This window comes from Rousettus aegyptiacus, unplaced genomic scaffold, assembly GCF_014176215.1.
Source record: "Rousettus aegyptiacus isolate mRouAeg1 unplaced genomic scaffold, mRouAeg1.p scaffold_m13_p_8, whole genome shotgun sequence".
Taxonomy (NCBI): domain Eukaryota; kingdom Metazoa; phylum Chordata; class Mammalia; order Chiroptera; family Pteropodidae; genus Rousettus; species Rousettus aegyptiacus.
Window position 1 is genome coordinate 18291758 of NW_023416311.1, and position 23781 is coordinate 18315538.

General features: G+C 36.3%; 1 protein-coding gene and 2 pseudogenes across 1 annotated transcript in view; 1 reads left to right on the forward strand and 2 right to left on the reverse strand.

Moving 5' to 3' along the window:
• Positions 1–9462, reverse strand: part of TMEM219 (transmembrane protein 219) — a 29810-nt gene extending 20348 nt beyond the window's left edge. The window contains exon 1 of the mRNA XM_016155058.2: positions 9251–9462. Within this exon, the coding sequence (XP_016010544.1) occupies positions 9251–9294 (44 nt within the window). The 5' untranslated portion in view covers positions 9295–9462. The remainder of the gene's footprint in view (positions 1–9250) is intronic.
• A 2851-nt stretch (positions 9463–12313) lies between these two features.
• Positions 12314–13309, reverse strand: LOC107515851 (annotated as a pseudogene).
• Positions 13310–16379: 3070 nt separating this feature from the next.
• On the forward strand, positions 16380–17936 carry LOC118606694 (annotated as a pseudogene).
• Positions 17937–23781: the final 5845 nt, after the last annotated feature.

Here is a 23781-nt window from a genome sequence, read left to right on the forward strand (position 1 = left end):
TAAAAGAAAAACATATAAAACAACAATTATAAATCAATGATAATCAACACACAATACATAAAGATATAATCTGTGACAATAACAATATAAAAAGGAGGGAAAGAGCTGTATAGGAGCAGAGTTTTTGTATATTTGAAGCCAAGCTGGTATTAATTCAAACTAGTTTGTTATTAGTTTAAGATGTTAATTGTAATTCTGAAGGTAACCCCTCAGAAAAGAATTTAGAAGTATACAGAGAAATGAGAAGGGAATCAAAATGGTACATTACTAAAAAAATCAAATGAGCATAAGAGACACTTGTAATGAAAGAATTGAGGAGCAAAAAAATGACATACAAAAAAACAAATAATAAAATGGCAGAAGTTCTTCTTTATCAGTAATTACTTAATATCTAAATGGATTAAACTCTGGTTAAAAGGTAGAAATTGACAGAATGGGTTTAAAATAGAAAACATTGATATGCTGTTTATAAGAGATTCACTTTAGATCCAAAGACACAGAGGATGAAAATAAAAAGATAGAAAAAGATATTCTATGCAAATAGTAATCAAAAGAGAACAGGAGTGGGTATGCTAATATCAGACAAAAAACTTTAAATCAAAAATTGTTTCAAGAGACAAAGAGGGACATTATATATTGATGAAAGGGTCAAGTCATCAGGTATAAGATAGAACACTTATAAACATACACAACTAACAACAGCGCCCCAAAATATATGAAGCAAAAACTGATAATTGAAGGGAGGAAAAAAATCATTTTTTTTGGTTTTATTGAAATATAATAGACAATTAGTTGCTTGTATTTACATTGTTCAATTCAATGAGTTTTTTCAATTATAGCTGGCATATAACAATATAATGGTTTTAGCTGTAAAGCATAGTGATCAGAGAGCCCCATAACTCACGAAGTGATCACCTCACTAAATCTAGTACCCCTTTTCCCCTTTACGTATTTATTACAATATTATTAACCATCTTCACCATGGTACACTCTACATTTGAAAATCTATTCTGCAACTATCCATTTGTGTCTCTTAATCCCTTTGCCTTTTCTTGTCTCCCCAAACCCCCTCCCATCTTGTATCCTCTAAATATTCTCTGTATATTTCCACTTTTGTTGCTGTTGTTGATTTTGTTCTTTAGATTCCACATGTACGTGAAATTATGTGATATTTATCTTTCTCTGTCCAACCTATTTCATTCAGTGCAATACCCTTGAGGTCCATCAAGGCAATATCTTTTTCCATCCCCTTCCTTTTAGTCTGTGTGTCTCTTTTAATCTGAAGTGAGTCTCTTATAGGCAGCATATGTAGGCGTCTTGTTTTCTTATACTTTCAGCCACTCTGTCTTTTGGTTGGGGCACTTAATTCTTTTCCATTTGAGGTACTTGTTGATAGGAATGTAGTTATTACCATTCTTTATTCCTGTTTTGATACATGTTTTTTCTTCTTAAAGAAGTCCCTCCAACATTTCCTGAAATACTGGCTTGGTGATGATAAATTCTTTTAGCTTATTTTTGTCTGGGAAGCTCTTTATCTGTCCTTTAACTCTAAAGGATAGCTTTGCTGGATAAAGTATTCTTGGTTGTAGATCCTGTGTCTTCATCATGTTGAATATTTTGTGTCAAGCCTTTTTGTCCTGCACAGTTTCTTTTGAGAAATCTGCTGCCAGTCTTACGGGTCATGGCTTATAGTCTTGGCTTCTTTTTTCTTGCCATTCTGATTGAGTGTCCTTGGCTTTTCCATCCTCTATATAGGTCTTTTGATCTTCCTCTTTATTCACTTTGTTTATTCCATTTAATATACTTCTCATCTCAGATAGCGTGTTCTTCATTTCTGACTGGTTCCCTTTTATAACTTTCACTTTTGTTTTTATGTTTTTTATCTCTTTGTTGAAATTCTCACTGAATTCATCCACACTTCCCATAAGTTCATTGAGCATCTTTATAACCAGGATTTTGAACTCTGTATCTGTTAGATTGCTTCACTCCATTATTTCTGGATCTCAGTTCTGTCCTCTCATATGGTTTCTGCTTCTTTGTTTTCCCATTTTGGCTGCCTTTCTGTGTCTGTTTCTATGTACTAAGCAAAGCTCCTAAGTCTCCTGGTCTTGTTAGTATGGCTTTGTGTAGTAGGTGTCCAGTGGCACACCTACTGAGAGGGGTTCAGCTGCAGGCCAAGTTGAGTCCTAGCCAGTGTCCCTCTGTGGCCACCTGTTAAGATTCAGCAAGCAATGCACAGATGCTGTGCTTACAGTTGCCTCAAAAGGCCACACCAGAAACTGAGGCCAGCTGTCAACAGTGTGAGTCTAGGCGCTGCTCAGCAAGGAGCACCTGACTAAGCAAAAACACACCTGGATGTGGTTTGGGTGGCACCACAAGTTGGGGGAGGTGGCATTCCAGAGAATCTTCTGGGTGGAGCAACCTCTGTTATCTAGTTTGATGACATCTCCATTATGGAGCCACTGAGTCCTGTGCACTGGGAGGGGGAAGGGCTCAACAGAGGAACCGTGGATACCACTGGCACTTCTGTATAGAGCAAGTCTCACCTCAGCCCTCGCTCCAACAACTCAGTGTCCCCCTATAAGGCCCTAGTGACCCCTGCGCAGCCAAACCAGTACTGATGCTCAGAGCAGGTAGGTCCATCACCGCAAAAGTCTGCTAGCGGTCACGGCCATTTAAGAGGCATCTGCCGTTGTCGCAGCCTCCATCTCACTCAGCCACTGGAGACCGGGCAGGTCCATGTCCTCACCCCAAACAACCTTCTGCCATTGCAGGGTGATTTCCTGGACTCCTTCCTAGTTGTATGACTTGTTCATCTAGATCTCAGGCAATTTTTCCTTGCTGATTGCTCCTTATTACTGTCACAACTTTGATTTGGTTGCCAGAGGGATGAACAGAGCCTCTATCATCTATGCCATTTTTTTCCTACCCCCCCCAAACATTTCTTTAGGAATAGTTGGACATTAGGTATGTAAATGTTTAATCACTATGTTGTAGACCTGAAACTAACATAATATTATTGTATGTCAACTGTAATTGAAAAATAAAATTTAAAAATTAGTTGGAAATTTATATATCACACTTTCAATAATGGATAGAACAAATAGGAGATCAATGAGGAAACAGAATTTGGACAATCCTATAGTTCAGGTAAACCTATCAAACATACAGAAAACACTCCATCCAACAACAGCAGAATATCTATATTTCTGAAGTGCACATGGGAGATTTTTCAGGAGAGACCATATATTAGGTCACAAAACAAATCTCAATAACTTTAAAGGATTAGACTTATACAAAGTATCTTCTCCAACCACAGTGGAATAAAACTAGAAATCAACAACACAAGAAAACTGGAAAATTCACGAATGTTTGGAAATTAAACAATACACCCATAAGCAACCAATGAAATGATTCAAAAAAGAAATCACAGGGGAAATTAGAAAATACTTTGGGTGAGTGAAAATTAAAAAAATATATACCAAAACATAAGTTTTGCATCCTCCATGAGGGATGCAGAGAAAGCAGTGTTCATAGGGAGATTTATAGCTATAAACACCTACAAGTTGGTTCTTTGAAAAGGTTAACAAAATTGACAAATATTTTAGCTAAATTGACTAAGAAGAAGAGAGAAGATTCAAGTTGCTAAAATAAAAAATGAAAGTGGAGACATTACTGCCAACCTTAGAGAAAGAAAAAGGATTATAAGAGAGACATGAAGGACTGTAGAGTAAAAAATTAGAAAACCTAGGTGAAATACATAAATTATTGGAAACACACAAATTACCAAAATCGATTTAAAAAGAAATAGAAAATCTCAACATATCTATGACAAGTAAAAGATTGAATTAGTAATTAAAAGACAAACAAACAAACAAACAAAAAAACCTCCCCACAAAGAAAGCCCAGTACCAGATGGCTTTACTGGTAAATTCTACCAAACACTTAAAAAAGAATTATCAACAATTCTTCCTAAACTCTTCAGAAAAACAGAAGAGAGAATACTTCCTAATTCATCCTACGAAGCCAGCATAACTTTGATGTGAAAGCCAGGCAAAGACATCACAAGAAAAGAAAATTGCAGACTAATATCCCTTATGAATACAGATGCAAATATCCTCAACAAAACACTAGCAAATAAAATCCAGTAGCATATTAAAAGGATTATGCATATTAGCAACTGGGATGCATCCCAGGAATGCAAGGGCAGTTCAAAATATAAAAATTGATCAGCATAATACAGCATATTAATAGACAAAGGGAAAAAAACTACGATCATCAAAATTTATCCAGAAAAAACATTTCATAAAATCAATATGCTTTCATAATGAAAACAATAAACTAGGAGTAGAAAGGAATTTCCTCAGAATGATAAAGGCCATAGAGGAATAACCCATAGCTAACAGTATACTCAATTGGTAAAAGATCTTCCTTAAGACTGGGAACAATACAAGAATGCCTACTTTGGTCATTTTATTCAACATATAGTGGAAGTTTCATCCAGAACAATTAGGTGAGAAGAAGAAATGAAAGACTCCAAATTGGAAAGAAAGACGTAAATTTATCTCTTTTCACAGATGACAGTAACACACAAAAACCAGTTGTATTTCTATATATTTGCAACAAACAATCTGAAAATAAGTTTATTAAGTGGAAGTCAATGGAGATTTATAAGGAGAATAATGACATGCTGATGTACGTATTTTAAAGCGATCGCTCTGACTAATAGATGGAGAATAGACTGAAAGGGGACAAAAATGGGAAAGGGGAAATTAGTTAGAAATAATTGTCAAAGTTCAGGTACATAAGATGGGCTGGGAACATGGTCATCACATGAGGTTGGAGAAAAGTGGATGCATTGAAGATACCAGAGCCAACAGGACATGGTGATGGAAGGAAAGGGGGAAATCAAGAACTCTTCTCTACTGATTCCTTTCCCTCATCCAAAACACACTCATATCCATTGTTTTGGCTATCCTCTGATGACTTATGCTAATGGATTCAAAATCTCAGGAGCAAACCTTTTGGCTAATGTATCCAACATCCAACTGCCTGGTGGACAACTCCATAGTCACCTCCAACTCAGCGTATCCAAACAAGACTCATAATGAGATCATGTTCTTTCTGTAGCTACTCCTCCTCCACTTTCCTGTCTTGGTTGATACCACCATCTGTATGCTCACCCAAGCCGCAAACCTCATAACCATCCTTACCTCTTCGTGATTCCTGATCCCTCAATCCAATCAGTCAGTGAAATTTTACTGCCTTATAGATATTTCACAAATCCACTCTTTCCTCTCCTCATCCACTGCCATTGCCTTTGTGAAGACCCTTGACATCTCTCTGTCCTGAACTGTCAAAACCATCTCAAAACGGTTGCCTAGAATTCCTTTTCTCAGATCCAAAATGATCATTCAAACTTTCAGTTTGGTCATTCAGCTCCCACTGTTTTCAGTGTAAAGTTTCTTAGTTTGGCCTGCCAGGCCCTTGGCAGTCGTATTCCTGTTGATCTCTATAGGGTGATCCACCACTGTTCTCACCCTCCTTGACTTTAAAACTCTAATGAAAGCTGGACATTTATAGTTCCCTGAACATAAATTGTTCTTTCAAATAGCTGTGCCTGTTCTCAAGCTGTCTCTTTCACCTGGATTACTCCCCACTCTCATCTGCCTAACAAACTCCTATTCATCCTTTAAATGCTGAATTTATGTTTCTAGTCTTGAGACCTCTCTCTCAAGCTCCAGATTCATATATTTTACTGCCTACTTGACATCTCCACTCAGATGTTTAATAGGTCTCAGAAACTTAATATATCCCAAACTGAACTCTTGACTTTTACCCCTGAAACTTCCTTTATAGTTTAGGTTTCTTATCTCAACTCCATTTTTTTTCAGTTGCTCAGGCCAAAAACCTTGAGGTCATTTTAACTCCCTTCTTCCCCTTTCATGCCACTTCCAATTCTATGGCTTTACTTTAAAAACATCCAGAGTCCAACTACTTCTTAACCAACTCCACTACTACCATATTGGTTCAAGTTGCCATCATCCCACACCTGACTTACTGGTCTCTCTGCTTCCACCCTTGCCCCCATTACAGTCTATTCTAACTATAGCAGCCAGAGTGACTTTAATGAGAAAAATAAGATCATGTTACACTTCTGCTTACAACTTTACAACGACTTCTCATTTTACCTAGAGTAAAAGGCAACGCTTTTTTTTTTAGTATTTCTATTTTTTTTTTTTAAAAAAATAGACTTTATTTGTTTGTTTGTTTGTTTTTATACCTGTAGCACCCTGTCCTTCCTAAGTGGTCTCCCATACAAATACTAACCAGGCCTAATCCTGCTTAGTTTCCAAGATCAGATGAGATCAGGCATGTTCAGGGTGGCATGGCTGTATGTACACAAAGCCAAAGCTGTCTTAATGACCTGTAAGGCCCTCTAAGCTCTGGCCGCCTAAATTATATATAGTATAAACAAAATAGAATACTATGTGGCTGCTAAATAGAATGAGACATATCTACATGTACAAACATGAAATAAGCTGTAAGATATATCAAGTGGAAACACTATAATATAGGAAAACATATATAGTATGCTACTATTTTACAAAAGGGTAAAGATTAGATGATCAATCTGACTCCTTCTCCTACCTCCCTCAGTCCTGGTGTCTTTGCTGCTCTTCAAATATGTTGGGCTCTCTCTCACCCTAGAGCCTTTGTGTTGACTGGTCTCACTACCTGGAAAGCTTTTTCTTAGATGTCTGTTTGGCTAACTGCTTCCTTTCTTAAGTCTTTGCTCAAAAGTCACCTTCTCGATGAGGCCTACCTGACTACCCAACTTAAAATTACTATTCACATCCCCCTCCTGATTCCCCTTGCCCTACTCTGCTTTTTATTTTTCCATAGTGCCCATCACCTTGTAATAAACCAAATTGTTTGTTTGTTTGTTTGTTTACTATATCTACTGTTTATTGGCTGCCCTCTCACTAGACTGTTAGCTTCAGGAAGCCAGGAATCTTTCTTTTGTCACCAATGTATCCTAAGGACACAGAATAGTACCTGGCACCACTTAACACATATTTGCTAAGGAAATGAATTCTTTGAAACAAATCTGAGATATCAGGTTCTTCACAAAGTGTTCCCCAGCTGTGAACAATCCCCACCCTCCCCCAAACAGATGAAATTAACCCCTCTCTTCTTTCTTTGTTCTACTTTTGTACCTTGTACCATTGTTGCATTTTCCAGATAATATTGTAATGTGCATATCTAGATTATGAGGGTAAGGGTCAAGACCTGTCTGATTCATTTCTACATTCCTTGTGCTCAGTTCATGGCCTGACACATAATACATGTGCATTATTTTGATAAATAAATTCATAAAGCCACATCAAAATCAAAAGTCTAGATATATTTTGCTGGCGAGGTAGGAAAACAGGCCCACCCATAATATTAATGAGAATGAAAATTGATTTAAGCTCTCTGAAGGACAACGTAAAAATATCTATCAAGTTGTACATAAACTTTGATCCAGAAATTCTACTTTTAGAAATTTATCTGACAATATTACTCATTTATGCATTCTACAAAGTATTAAAAATATATGAATTTCAGCACTGTTTATAATATCAAAAGACAAGAAACAATCTAACTGTTCTATTGGTAGGGCCTTAAACAAATTATATATAGTATAACCATAATAGAATACTATGTGGCTGCTAATAGGATGAGACATACCTACATGTACAAATATGCAATAAGCTGTAAGATACATCAAGTGGAAACACTATAATATAGGAAAACATATATAGTATGCTACTATTTTACAAAAGGGTGGAGGTTAGATACAAATATGCTAATATATGCATAGAATATTTTGGAAAGATAAATAAGAAACTGAACAAGAAAACATATCTAGAGAGAATTGGAGTTCTAGAAGTCAAGGTGGGAAAAAACTTATTTTACACTATATACTCTGTTACTGTTTGAATTTTTAAATCATGTATATTATCTTTTCAATAATTCAAAACTTTAAATAATAAAAGAAGCCCCGAAAGTGCATATTGGGCAGGAAGGGGAAGAGATTTAGCCCTCCTTTATAACTTAGATGATGATCGATAGAAAAATGTCAACTCTTTTTTAGGAACTTTTGTTCTTAATCTCTCTCTCTGTCTCTGTTTCTCCCTCTGTGTGCCTCTCCCTGTCCCTGTCTCTGTTTCTGTCTCTGTCTCTGTTTTCGTCTCTCTCTGTGCCTCTCTCTCTCTGTCTATCCCTCTCACTTATCTTTCTTGGCCACCTCTTTCAAAATGAGTAGCCTGGCCAGAGAGGCATCCTGGGCTCTCAGGAGTATGGTCTGGTGAAAAGGGGGACAAGACCGGGCCTGGAAACCACCTGGAATGGGAACCTGCTCTTGCCAAAGATCAACTGACTCCATGACAGATGTGGCCATAGCCCACTGGACTGTATCCAAGGCATCTTGATTCTGGCTGTTAAGTGAGATACATACAGTACATGAGAGGCAGTCAGAGATTCCATGTAGAGGGAATCTGAGATTACTCAGAATGGGGGTTCTGAGTAATCAGTTTCTTCTATAACAAGGCCCAGCCTGATATTGAGCATAGGAAGACTGTCTTGACACCAAGGGCCAGCACTGGCCAGGGGAGTCTGGGATGCCAAGGAATCAGGGGTAGTAGCTTCAGTGCCATGGAAAGTGCTTTATCATGCAGGGAAACTGAAGCAGAAATCTTGGTCCACAGATTAGAGGAAAGAGAAAAGTCAGGGGTTTGGTGGGCAGAAGGGTTCTCAGGGATCATCTCTGGCCTTCAGAGGACAGCAAAGGTCCCTGGGCTTTTTGGAGAACAGAGTGAGTGCCATATTGCATGGGAAATGGCAGAGCTGCAGAAAGGGAATTGGTGAAGTATGAACTCCATAACTTATCCTAAAGTTTTTCCTGTTCCTTCCCATCTTCACAGGCCAAGGTAGCTGTCATAAAATTGGGGCCATTTTTCCTATGATTCCAGAGCTAGAAGGGTCCTGAAAGATATTCTAGCCAATGCCCTAGGTGATGCTAGAATCCTTTTATACTCTAGGCTCAAGTTACATACTCTCAGAACTGGTAAAGCTCTTATTAACCATGAGAACTGGTATGGAAGGCCCTTCTACTTTCTCCTCAGGAAAAGCAAGCCTGGAAGAATTTTCCCCCTAGCCTTTTTCTGCTCTGTCCAAGTTCTGGGTCCCAGTAAGAAGCCCATACCTGAGGCAGATCCACTTCATTCTTCTCCAGAGCCAGCTTAACATCAGGAGGCAGCACAATGCTGAGAAGCTGAGAAAGTCCCCCAGATTCCTATGTAGTCAGGCCAGCTTCATTAAAATGAACTTCATTCCCTGAGGATTTGTTCAGGAAGGTGTTATTGTATACTTGATCACAGTTCCTATGACTACAGGCTCATTGTGAGAAGGAAACAGGTATATATATCAGCATCTTCCTGTAAAATAAGAATTTGACCTCATTTATAGACAAACATGCAGCAGACTACCTTGCAAATAGTACAGCATGTTTAGAGAGTTCTGAATGACTTAAGTAGCAAAGAACATTAAATAAAACAGTACAGGTGAGAGTATGTGTTCTAACCCCTGGTTCAGCTTAGGTACTTAATAGCTATTAGCCGTTCATAACAGTATTAACCTTTATATCTAATAGAGAAATCATCCAACCAAAAGGTTGCAAACTGGTCACCCTTAGGCCAAATCAAACCCATGAACCTGTTTTATATTATTTCAGAGTTTTTAAACTTGTTTTGAGTCAACTTTTAAAAAATCGGCATCTTGCAGTGAAAAAAAAAAATCCAATTTCCAGTATCAATGCCCTCCCATCAAAATCTATTAAGAACAAAGTTGTAATTGAACAAAGTTGGGCTTACTGACTCACTACAATGAAGGTGACCACACGATATGGGAAAGTGTGGATCATCTCAGTAAGAGGATGTTGTAAATGACTTCTTATAGGACTTGAGCTTATATTAGGTTTCTGGGGAGGATTCAAAAAAAGGGCTTTACTCTGGCGTTGATGCCGTGAGGAAGTAGGGATAGTTCTATGCTTTGGTAACTTAAAAATATTTATCTCAAAGCGAGAAGAAAGGAGCAAGACTAAAGCTATAATTGATAAAAAAGCAAAAGACATTATATTAGCCAGGATGGGGATAGTTGATCATTTATGTTGTTTCGATAATGTTCTTGTTTTTGTCTGTGTTCAGATGCGATGACAGTGGTTTTATTTTTGTGTTGATCCATCACAGTCACAGAATAGCCTTGTCTCTGTGATGCTGGTGTTTATTAAAATCTTTGCATTTGAGAGAAAACAACAGTCTACCTCCAAGTATCATACCAGTTCCTGTCAACACCCAGGCCTCAATTATAGCACCAAGCCAGCTTCAGGCTGCCAGAGGCTGCTTTCTCTTTCTCAGTCACCCTTCTTGACTAAGGACAGATGGGGTCTGACATCAGGATTTTAGTGTACTATCTAGCTCTTCGCCATTGCCAAGATTTTGCTCATCAGGAGCTAGTCAAAAGAACGTCTATAGTTAGACTAAGGTTAGTCTCTCCTCCTTTTGTTGCAGGATGAATTATTAAATCCTCTGACATGACGATGGTTGTACAGTAGTATTTAAGACTACGAACAGAGCACATCAGCCAGTTGCATCATAGGAAATTACCTGAAACAAAATGATTATTAATCTTTGTAATAGGCCCTAAAGACATAGGCCTAGAATACCAAATCCAGGCAATGAAACCATGTCTCAGACTCCAGCTCGTCTTTTTTAGAGGTCCAAGTGACATTTTCTTTAAGCATAGTCACAGCCTGTTCTACATGACCTACAGTATATATAAGAGCAGGAAGTTTTTCTAAAGCATAAATTTCACCTTGGTTAATGAATTTAAGTTTTAATTTGTTGCTGGGCTTCTGAGTAGAAGTTGTGTCATTTATGACATCTGCTGGGCAATATCAAGAAACATTCTTGCTAAACTCCTTTTTGACTATGGCTAATTCTATATTGCTGAATAGCCTAACAGGAGAGGGTGAGGCAACCCACAAATGAACAATAGCAGAAAGCTGTTATCAGACCTAGGACTGGAAGCAAAAAGGGTTAGTGTTACCAGATACAGGGAGAAAGGTCACCTGGAGAAGATGGAATTGTGCCTGGCTCCTCCTGTGTGAGCTGGACCCATGTAAGAGCTATAGCCATGACAGGGGATGCTACCTAAACTAAGGAAGGGATGGGAGTGGGAACAGAGGAGGGTGCTGGTCGAGAAGTACCCTGGCTTCTTCTTTCCTCCCTCTTTCCATGCTCCCTCCATTGCCTTCCACTGGCTGAATCCAACTGGAAGCCAGCTGACATAACTTCCTGAGACGGGTACCTGCAGCAGTCACCCTGCCACAAAACTGAGCACATCAGGGGACAATAAGGAGTGGATCTGACGGCAAACAGGAGCAGGACCTACACAGTGGCATATGTGAGTGTTCAATTTTAAGAGATAACGACACACTATTTTACTAACTGGCAATCTGTTTCCAATACATTTCAAACTAATGGACTAACCTAAAAGTATAAACCCACTATTGGTATAAATATTTATTATCTTTTGTGAGCTTGCAGGTCTGGATGAAGGTAATTAATTTATAATCTGAGTTGATTTAATTTCTAGGACAAGCTTATAAGGATAAATCCAAGATTATGGTAAAATTATCCACTTAGAAATTTTTTATTTTTCTTTTTAAATTTTTAAATTGTGGTAAAATGGACATAAGATAAAACTTACCATCTCAGCCATTTTTAAGTGTACAGTTCAGTAGTGTTAAGTACATTTACCTTGTTGTACAAGCCATCTCCAGAGCCCTTTTCATCTTGCAAAACTGAAGCTCTATACCCATTAAAGAATTCCCATTCTCCCTCCTCCAAGCCCCTAACCACCACCATTCTGTGTTCTGTCCCTATGAATTTGACTACTCAAGGTACCTTATATAAGTGAAATCACACAGTATTTGTTTTTGTGACTGACTTACTTCACTTAGCACAATGTTCTCAAGGTTCATCCATGTTGTAGCATGTGTCAGGATGTCTCTCCTTTTTAAAGATGAATAATATTCCACTATATGTGTATACCATCCATTCATCTTGACACTTGGGTTGCTTCCATCTTTTGGCTCTTGTGAATATGCTGCTATGAACATAGGTGTACAAATATCTCTTTGAGACTCTGCTTCAATTATTTTGGGTATATATCCAAATGTGAAATTAATGGATTGTATAGTAATTCTATTTTTAACTTTTTGAGGAACCACCATACTGTTTTCCATGATGGCTACATCATTTTACAGTCCCATCAACAGTGTACAAGGGTTCCCATCTCTCCACATTTCAACCAGTGCTTGTCATTCCTCCCCCAACCCTTTTTATAGAACTCATCCTAATGGGTGTGAAGTGATGCTCATTGTCATTTTAATTTGCATTTTCTTAGTGATTTGTGATATCACACATCTTTTCATACGTTGTTGGTCATTTGTATATTTTCTTTGAAGAAATGTCTACGTCTTTTGCCCACTTAAAAAATCAGGTTGTTTGTTGTTGAGTTGTAGGAGTTCTTTATATATTATAGATATTAACCTTTTATCAGATATATGATTCACAAATATTTCCTCCCATTCCACAAGTCACTGTTTCAGTCTGTTGTGTCTTTTGATACACAGAAGTTTAAATTGTTTATTCAAAGGCAGTTTCATAACTTTGACAATCAGCAGTTCTCATCCACATTAACTGTTTGCAAATTTTTAAAAGTGGTGACAGCATGCAGGTTACCAACGTATAGAGCTTGTTTGGTGAATCTTCACCCTCATTACGTTTTCTGGACAACCACACCTGGTTATGGTATGAGACATTCCTTATTCCTTTGGCCCAGACACCTTCATTGAGTCTGGTGTCAATGCACATATCTGGAGTTCCCATCTCCTTCATGGCAAATTTCCAGATCTCTTTGAGAGCTCAAGGGGTACAATTCTTGAAACCCATGCCATTGATGCACTTATAAATGTTGGTGTATTCTCTGGTCACTACCTTGTTCATGGTGGAATGGCCCTTCTTCTTCTTGCCAGTCTTCTTTGCGGGCACCATTCTGCCAGGCCCAAGTTGGAAACCCAGAAGTTTTCAATTCTGATGCAGTCCAACATATACATTTTTTTCTTTTGTTGCCCGTGCCTTTGGTATCATATCCAAATCACTGCCAAATCCAAGGTCATGAAGTTTCCCTTATATTTTCCTTTAAGAAACAGTTTCAGCTCTTACATTTAGGTCTTTGATCCATTCTGAGTTAATTTTTGTATATGATAAGGTAGGAGTTCAACTACATTCTTCTGCACATGGACATCCAGTGTTCATGATACTATTTGTTGAAAAGACTGTCCTTTTTCCATTGAATGGTTTTGGTGCCCTTGTTGAAAATTATTTGCCCATATGTGTAAGGGTTTATTTCTGGACTCTGTCTTATTCTCTTGTTCTATATGTCCATCTTTATGCCAGTACCATACTGGTTTGATTACTATAACTTAGTTGTAAGTTTTGAAATCAGAAAGCATGAGATCTCCAACTTTTTCTTTTTCAAAATAGTTTTGGCCATTCAGGGTCTATTGAGATTCTATATGAATTTAAGATGGATTTTTCTATTTCTGTAATAACACTGTTGGGCTTTAATAAGGATTATATATATCTATAGATGAATTTGTGTGGTATTGACATCTTAATATTAGTCTTCAAATTAATGAACATGAGATAGCTTTACATTTTTTCAGTCTTCTTTAATTTCTTTCAGCAATGTTTTACAGTTTTCAGTGTGCAAGTAGTTCATCTCCCAAGTATTTTATTCTTGTTGTTGCTATTGTAAATGGAATTGTTTTCTTAATATCATTTTCACATTGTTCATCACTAGTGTATAGAAATGCAATTGATTTTTGTGTGTTGATTTTACATTCTACAACTTTGCTTTATTTATTATTTATTATGAGGGGTTTTTTTGTATGTGAAACTAGGATTTTCTACATATAAGATCATGTCACCTGTGAACGAAGATAATTTTACCTCTTTCTTTCCAATATGTAAGCCTTTTAACTCTTTTTCTTGCCTAACTGCTCTAGTTAGGACTTCCAGTACCATGTTAAATGGTTAAACGGAAGTGGTAAAAGTGGGCATTCTTGTCTTGTTCCTGATCTTAAAGGAAAAGCTTTCACTCTTTCACCACTGAGTATAATGTTAGCTATTTTTCTTTTCTTTTTAAAGTAAAAATCATCAACAAACACAATTAAATCAGGTATGTACAAGGGTATATCTAAAAGGTCCATGCAGGATTTGATAGTTCCCTAACAGAGGAAAACAACCATGGGCTTCTCCTTCCTCATATAAGAAAGGGAGAATGTCTGAATTTACAAGACTGCAGTGATGGACAGTGATGTGTAAAAAGAAAACAATAATATTTCATAGGCCACCAGTCTAGGAGTATTGAGTATTTTAGAATAGAAAAATAGAGTAGTCTTTAGAATGAGGAACCATTACATTAGTAGAGATCCAGAAAGTTTTACACATTCTGCTATTGTTGCTACAGCTCTTTGATGAGATAGATATACCTTGGGGAAGGGGGCTTGTGAATCTAAAATTCTGGAAACATCTTTTTGTAGGTAGTTATCATTCCAGTCTTTGGCTTAAATATAAATTTTTTAACTTGAAAAATACCTAATAATTGACAGATATTTACATTAACATGGTTTACTCATATGTAAATAACTTGGGAAGATAAACTCTCCTTTTATTTGCTGTTTTTTAAAAAAATATGAGTTTAGTAGACAAATGAGCTCTCATAATGATTTTGAATTAATTAATATTTAGAGAATTGCAGATAAGTATAATTATTCCTTTTGTTTTTTTCTGTTATAAAGTAAAGGAGTAGGTCTTTGTGTTACCTAATGGTCATTTTAAGAAACTCAAAGATAATTTAGGCATTAAAACATACCTTAATGGTTTTATTAGTCTGAATTAGGAAAAGCAAAATCAAGAATAGTTATAAAGGAAATAATATATAAGTAATAATTATCTAGGAAAAGAAATATTTGTAGGCAATGTTGTAACAATACATAACAATAACAACGATCATTAAGAACTTAACTTTTTTCAAAAATATCCTTATTTTTTCAAAGTGATTTAAGAGTGTGCCAAAGAGCATCAGCATTAACAGGGTATTTTGGTGACAAAAATTAACCAATACTAACCTAGACATAAAATAACTTAATCACTTCACAGGAAAAAAAGAAACCCAGAGTCCCATTTTCCTCCTTTTATATATTACTCATGTAACAATCTTCAGTAAATTATTTATTAATATGCCTTTATATATGTGTACTTAGGCATACACAGATACATATACAAATAGGTAATATATTGAAAGGTTAAAACATAATTAATTTATCAGTGTATTAAATAAAACAATGTACATGTTATATTAAATTTACCATCTTGATAAATTATAACTCTTTTAATAAACAAATAGAAATTAAATTATTATTTTGTATACATATTCTTATTTTGTATCAGACCTCTATAATTATTATACTTAGTATAGTCAAACCTTTAAATTAATCATCATCTTTAAACAAAGTAATCAACTTTCTTTTTCCAGAAACAAGTGAAAACTAGGGGACAGAAAACCAAGAATTGTTTAGCTATTTTTTCTATGAGCATTAATTTAATACCGCTCTAATAAATTTATGGTGGCAAAATAAACATATTTATAATATAATCCAAAGGCATTTGTGTATTGTTTTAATCTATTGCCTTTCTAAGAAATAAGGGTAAAAGTTATGTGTCCTTTACCAATGTTTTGGATTTGTTTCTTATGTAGAAACTGACTGGAATTTAAATATTATTTATTAATTAACTTAATTAATGGCTACTTAATTATATATCAATTAACTTAATGAACTTAATACCAGTCCTTTTTAATCTCTTCCAAAAAGTAAAAGAGGAGGGAACACTTTTAAACTCATTTTACAAATTCAGCATTACTCTAATACCGAAACTGGACAAGTGCACTACAAGAAAAGAAAATATAGGCCAATATCCCAGGTAAATATAGTTGCAAACTCCTCAACAAAATATTAGCAAACCAAATTCAATAATACTTTGAAAGCATGAAATACCGTGATCGAGTGGGATTTATTCCAGGAACGTAAAAACAGTTCAACGTTCATAAATCAATCAATATGACTGGCATACCACATTAACAAAATGAAGGCTAAAAATCTCAATAGATGCAGATAAGCGTTTGACAAAATTCAACATTCGTTCATGATAAAAAGTCTCAACAAACTGGGTACAGAGGGAATGTACCTCAACATAATAAAAGCTATACAAGACAAGTCCACAGCTAACATCATACTCAATGGTGAAAAGTCAATGTTTTTCCTCTAAGATCAGGAACAAGACAAGGATTCCCAATGTCGCCGTTTTTATTCAACAGAGTATTGGAAGTCTATTAGGCAACAAAAAGAAATAAAAGACATCCAAATTAGAAAGGAAGAAGTAAAACTGTCTCTATATGCAGGTGACATGATATTATACATAGAAAACCCTAAAGACTCCACCAAAATAATTGTTAGAAGTAATCAATGAATTCAATAAAGTTGCAAGATACACACTTGAAATACAAAAATTAGTTGCATTTCTAGATACTAACAATGAAGTTTTTAGAATGATAAATCAAGAAAACAATCTCATTTACAACTGCCAAAAGAATAAAATGGGCCTCGCTACCTGGCTTGCCAGGGCCTGCATCCATGCTGAAGTGAGGGATGAGCAGCAGTTAGATTAAAGATGCATGGGCCTTTCTTCCCTTCCCGTGGAGAAAAGTGAAAGCCTAAGTATTTGGGAAAGCAATCCAAGCTCTATCATGAATTAATGAGGAGCTATGGCTAGACCCATCCTAAAAAGCTCTTGCTTTAAGATCTGTGAATTCTTGTGGGTCAGCATACGGATATGTCCTCTTCTCTCCAGTGTTCTTCCAACATTATCAATCGTCAGCCTCAGTGGAAATGAATGATAATGACACAATATCAAATTTAAATTGTAAATTGGGAATGAAGGTGTTAAAAGGACTCACAATATATGTATCCAAGAAAGTCAGCCTTTGCAAGTTATTTTTAAAAAGAATATATGCACTAATACACTAATGATCCAACCAAGAATGTTTCCTGAGACAATTGTTCTTTTTACATCAAGAGGAAATTATTCTAGTTGTGACTCCACTGAATGTTTGCATTAAGAGTTCTAATGAGGAATCAGTGGATTTGACCAATTTTGTATAAAGTGAGATGTTGTGGGCCCAGATGAGTTTGACATCTTTCAAATTGGAGTTGACAGTGAAATAACATTTTGCTTCAGAGAATCAAAGGAAATGCTGACATTTTCAGAAGGTATACATACTTCTATATCCATTCAGTTTGATATTCCTGGGAAACGCATGTCATTAAGTATTGATGATATGTTATTGGAAGCTAACTTTATTTTGGCTACATTAGCTGATGAGCCAAGCAGAGGATCTTCTCCACAATCACTGTGCCTTTCACAAAAACAAAAAAGGTCAGATCTGATATGTTCAAATTCAAAGGCTGGTAAAAAAAAGAGAGCAAGGCCACAGAGTATATCTCAATAAAAGCATCATCCAAAAGACTTTATCCTAATGAGACTCTCACAAACATCTCTGCATTGGAAAACTGTGGCAGCCCTATAGAGAAAAGTGTGAATGGAGATATTACTGAAGTTCTAGAAGCAGTGTCAGCAACACAGAGAAAGTGCTCCATGTCTCAGGAAGTTTTCTTGCATGTTCTTTGGAGCAGTTTCTTCTGATCAGTGAGAACATTTCAACAACCCTTTTGACAGTCTGGCAATATCAAGTGACAGTGAAGAGGTCACGAATAATGGTAGTTTTTCCACATTCTAACACTTAATGATGGCTGAGTTGCCCCCTTGCCTTGTCTTGGACTTCTAGAAATGGAGGATGGGCTTCTACTTTTCTAATCATCATCTTATACAACAACCATATCTAGAAATAGCTGCTGGCCAAATGTATGTAATTTGCTTTAAATCTGTTATGTTACTTGGGAGGCAGAAGAGTTTTTTATGCAGGTCAAAGTCTCATTAGAATTTTTCAATTCAGTGTATGTTTATACTAGAGATTTTGCCATTTTCTTTGTCAGTTTGATAAAGCTATTTAAACTGTCTTCAGCAGCCATTGGAATGTATCAGTTCTGCTTGTAGTTTTGTGACCAGTAGTCAGGTATCTTTTGTATTCGATTGCAAACTTTAGAGTTTTGATGCTTGCACACATAGTAAAAAGTTATGCAATCTTTTCTCATGTAGTGCCATAACTTTTTTGACCATTGCTTTTGATATTTTGTTAAGATTTTAAGTAAAATTACCCCCTGGAATAAAAATGTCAAGAACAAAATACATAGCTACCTCTCTCTCAAAAATAAATAAATAAATAAAGTACATAGAAATAAATTAAACTAAGGAGGTGAAAGGCCTATACACCCCAAAATATAAGACATTGATAAAAAAAATGGAAGAAGACACAAATAAATGGAAAGATACTCTTTGCTCATAGAGTAGAAGAGCTACTATTGTTAAAATGTCCATATTACCCAAAGCAATCTCCAGATCCAATGCAATCCCTACCAAAATTCCAATCACATTTTTCAGAGAAATAGAAAAAACAATCCTAAAACTAGTATGGAAACACAAAAGACGCTGAACAGCTAAAGTAATCTTGAGAAAACAAGAAAGCTGAAGGTGTCATGTTTTCTGATTTTAAATTATACGTTAAAGCTATGGTAAACTGGATAGCCACATGCAAAAAGATGAAAATGGACCCCTTACACCATATACAAACAACTCAAAAATGGACTAACATCTTGAATGTAAGAGCTCAAACTATAAAACTCTTAGAAGAAACCATAGGGAATAAGCTCCTTGACATCAGTCTTGGCGGTGATTTTTTTTTTTTTTTTTTTTTTTGGATTTGATGTCCAAAGCAAAGGCAACAAAAGCAAACATAAACAAGCAGGACTATATCAAACTAAAAAGTTTCTGCACAGCAAAGGAAACCATCAACAATGAAAAAGAACCATCAAAAATGAAAAGGCAACCTATGGAATGGGAGAAAATATTTGCAAATCATGTATCTGAGAAGGGGTTAATATTCAAAATATATAAAGAACTCATACAACTTAATAGCAGAAAAACAAACGATCCAATTAAAACGTGGGCAGAGAAATAAATAGATACATTTTTAAGGGCATATATACAAATGGCCAACAGATACATTAAAAGATGCTCAACATCACTAATCATCAGGGAAATACAAATCAAAACTACAAGATATCACCCCACACCTGTTAGAATGGCTGTTATAAGAAAGACAGGAGATAACAAGTGCCGGCAAGGATGTGGTGAAAGGGGAACCCCTGTGCACTGTTGGTGAAAATGTAAATTGGTGCGGCCACCTTGGAAAACAGAGGTTCCTCAAAAAATTAAAGATAAAATTAAAGATATGATCCAGCAATTCCACTTCTGGGTATATATCTGAAAGAAATGAAATCACTATCTCAAAGAAATATCTACACCCCCATATTCATTGCAGCATTATTTACAATAGTCAAACATGGAAATAAACTAAGAGTTGATTAACAGATGAATGAATAAAAAAAATGTATATATAAAATATACATTATATATAATATATTATATATATACATATATATATATATATATATATACACACGCTATAAAAAAGGAAGAAATTCTGCCATTTGTGACAACATGGATGGACCTTGAGGTCATTATACTGAGTGAAGTAAGAGCCAAAACAGAGAAACACAGATACTGTATGCTAACACTTATATGTGTAGTCTAAAAAAACTGAACTGAGAAACAGAACAGATTGGTGGTTGCCAGAGGCAGGGGGTGGGGATGGACTGTGGGGGTAATATGTGAAGGTGGTCAAAGGTACAAACTTCCAGATATATATAAACTTATGTATATGTAAACTTCTAATTATAAATAAGTTCTAGATTTGTATGCCCATCATTGTAACTATAGAAAAAATAAAATAAAAAAATTATATATGATATCTATGATAACTTATAAATATAAAAATTAAAAAGGTTTAAATTATGTGAAAATTCACCCCAATCTTTTACAAACCAAAATATTGTGCTGGCATTATTTTTCATGGCAAATTTAAAGACATGGATCATGCCAAAAACTCTTTTATCATGGATCTAAATTTTTTTCTTATCTTGTAACTATAATAACAAAGTCTATTACATAAATACACTTTTCAGTGTCCACAAAGGAAACATATATAGTTTAACAATTCTTTAAGATATTTTTAACTGTTTAAGTGGACTAGTTACTCCTAGAGTGCAAACATACAATGGAATAGTTTTTGGTAGTTAAGCTTTAAAGTTTTCCAGGAGAGGAAAATGGACAGCAAAAAACGTGTGAGGGAACTACTACTTCAGGGAAATATGAAATTACCACTCTGAGAGGGTGATCAATGTTTTCTCTGCGATGAGAGGGAAGACAGTTTAAAAGTAGAAAAACAGATCTTGACATACACATACACACACAAAAAGAATGATATTCCAGCTTAATTTAAAATAACTCAGGGATTTGACAATTTAATAGAGCTATAGAATTAAAAAGTCAGCATGTATTAATCAAGAAAGTACATAAGTGAAATATTGCTTATGTTAAAAAATAACTTTTTGCATTTATTTAATCTTTATTGAAATATAATGGACAATTAGTTATTTGTATTTACAGTGTACGATTCAAGAGTTTTTTAAAATTATAGTTGGCATACAATAATATAACAGTTTCAGTTATATAGGATAGTGATCACATAACTCACAAGGTGATCACGCCACTGAATCTACTACCTCTCTTCCCTGTTACATATTACATTATTAACCCTCTTGCCCAGGATACACTCTACAACTCTATGTCTATTCTGCAACTATCCATTTGTGTCTCTTAATCCCTTTGCCTTTTTTTTGTTGTTGTCCCCCCAACACCCCTTGCACCTAGTATTTCTCTAAATATTCTCTGTATCTATAAGTTTATTTCTGCTGCTGCTGTTGTTGTTGATTTTATTCTTTAGATTTCACATGTACATGAAATTATGTGATATTTATCTTTCTCTGTCCAACCCATTTCATTCAGTGCAATACCCTTGAGGTCCATCAAGGCAATATCTTTTTCCATACCCTTCCTTTTAGTCTGTGTGTCTCTTTTAATCTGAAGTGAGTCTCTTATAGGCAGCATATGTAGGCGTCTTGTTTTCTTATACTTTCAGCCACTCTGTCTTTTGGTTGGGGCACTTAATTCTTTTCCATTTGAGGTACTTGTTGATAGGAATGTAGTTATTACCATTCTTTATTCCTGTTTTGATACATGTTTTTTCTTCTTAAAGAAGTCCCTCCAACATTTCCTGAAATACTGGCTTGGTGATGATAAATTCTTTTAGCTTATTTTTGTCTGGGAAGCTCTTTATCTGTCCTTTAACTCTAAGGATAGCTTTGCTGGATAAAGTATTCTTGGTTGTAGATCCTGTGTCTTCATCATGTTGAATATTTTGTGTCAAGCCTTTTTGTCCTGCATAGTTTTTTTTGAGAAATCTGCTGCCAGTCTTATGGGTCATGGCTTATAGTCTTGGCTTCTTTTTTCTTGCCATTCTGATTGAGTGTCCTTGGCTTTTCCATCCTCTATATAGGTCTTTTGATCTTCCTCTTTATTCACTTTGTTTATTCCATTTAATATGCTTCTCATCTCAGATAGTGTGTTCTTCATTTCTGACTGGTTCCCTCTTATAACTTTCACTTTCGTTTTTATGTTTTTTATCTCTTTGTTGAAATTCTCACTGAATTCATCCATACTTCCCATAAGTTCATTGAGCATCTTTATAACCAGGATTTTGAATTCTGTATCTGTTAGATTGCTTCACTCCATTATTTCTGGATCTCAGTTCTGTCCTCTCATATGGTTTCTGCTTCTTTGTTTTCCCATTTTGGCTGCCTTTCTGTGTCTGTTTCTATGTACTAAGCAAAGCTCCTAAGTCTCCCAATCTTGTTAGTGCGGCTTTGTGTAGTAGGCGTCCAGTGGCACAGTCCTGAGAGGGGTTCAGCTGCAAGCCAAGTTTAGTCTCAGCCTGTGCCCCTCTGGGGCCACCTGTTAAGATTCAGCCAGCAATCCACAGACACTGTGCTTACAGTTGCCTCAAAAGGCCATACCAGAAACTGAGACCAGCTGCCACCAGTGTGAGTCTAGGCGCTGCTCATCCAGGTGCACCTAATTAAGCAAGGACACACCTGAATGTGTTTTAGGTGGGGCCATGAGTGGGGGAAGGTGGAGTTTCAGGGAATCCTCTGCACAGAGTGACCTCTGTTATCCAGTTTGATGGCATCTCCGCTATGGTGGCACTGAGTCTGTGCGCTGGGAGTGGGGCGGGCTCAGCAGGGAACAGTGGATACCGCGGCACGTCTGTACAGGGGGAATCCTGCCTCAGTCCTCACTCCAACAAAATTTTCCTGTAAGTCTCTGGTGCCTCCTGCACGCAGCTGAATCGGCACTGGTGCTCAGAGCAAGCAGGTCCGTCACCATGAAAGTCCGCTTGTGGACGTGGCCCCTTTAAGAGGTGTCTGCCACTGCCACTGCCTCAATGCCACTCAGCCGCTTGGGACCAGGCAGCCTCGCATCCTTGCCTCATTTTACCTTCTGCCATTGCAGGGTAATTTTTAGATTTCTCTATAGTTTTATGGCTTATTCATCTAGATCCCAGGTGATTTTTCCTTGCTGTTTGCTCCTTGTATCTGTCACAACTTTGCTTTGGTCGCCAGAGGGATGAACAGAGCCTCTATCATCGACACCATTTTTTTTTCTGCCCACAAAATAAACTTTTTGACAAACAACAATTTCCTCATGAGAGTTTCTTCTCCTTTTGTTCTGAGGTACCTCTCGAATAAACAATCTTGTTCCTGTCAAAAGTTCCCCAAAATGACCACTGCAATTCTAAACTGCCCCCAGTGCAATTGTGTCAGTTAGAAACATAAGGGTACAAGCTAGAGGAACATGATAAAATATGAAGGAAGCAGGTATTTGATTCAGTTTTAGTTGGCACGAGTATCCATATGGATGGTGTCATGCAATTTTGTATTTCCAGAAGTTGGTCAAAGGCCAATTGTCATTGATCAGAGGCTGAAAAAATGTCCTGATTCTGGGTAGAAGAAATGAAATAGACCAGTTCTCAGGGATATAGACAAAACTCAGGAAGAAGTCCTTATAAAGGTTTGAAATGGTTACTCAAGGCAAAGTTTATCCAAAGGACAAACTTTGCATAAAGTCTGAGATATCTTCTGAATTCCACAGTCTTTGGGGATGGTTGTAAGACAGATTTATTGGAACTTGGTTGATGCAGCAATTTGCCTGGTTAATTCTGATAACAAAAAGACTCCAGCATGCTAACTAGTTACATGACTGCCAAGCGCTTGGTATCCCCAACTTTAATTTTAGAGAGACAAATCGTGTTCAGCTAGCAGAGATTGAGCAGTAACAGGTTTGTGATGCCCTTATACATCCCAGACTCCACATCCATCCTCTCCCTATAGACTTTTCCTCTTGCAGACAAAGA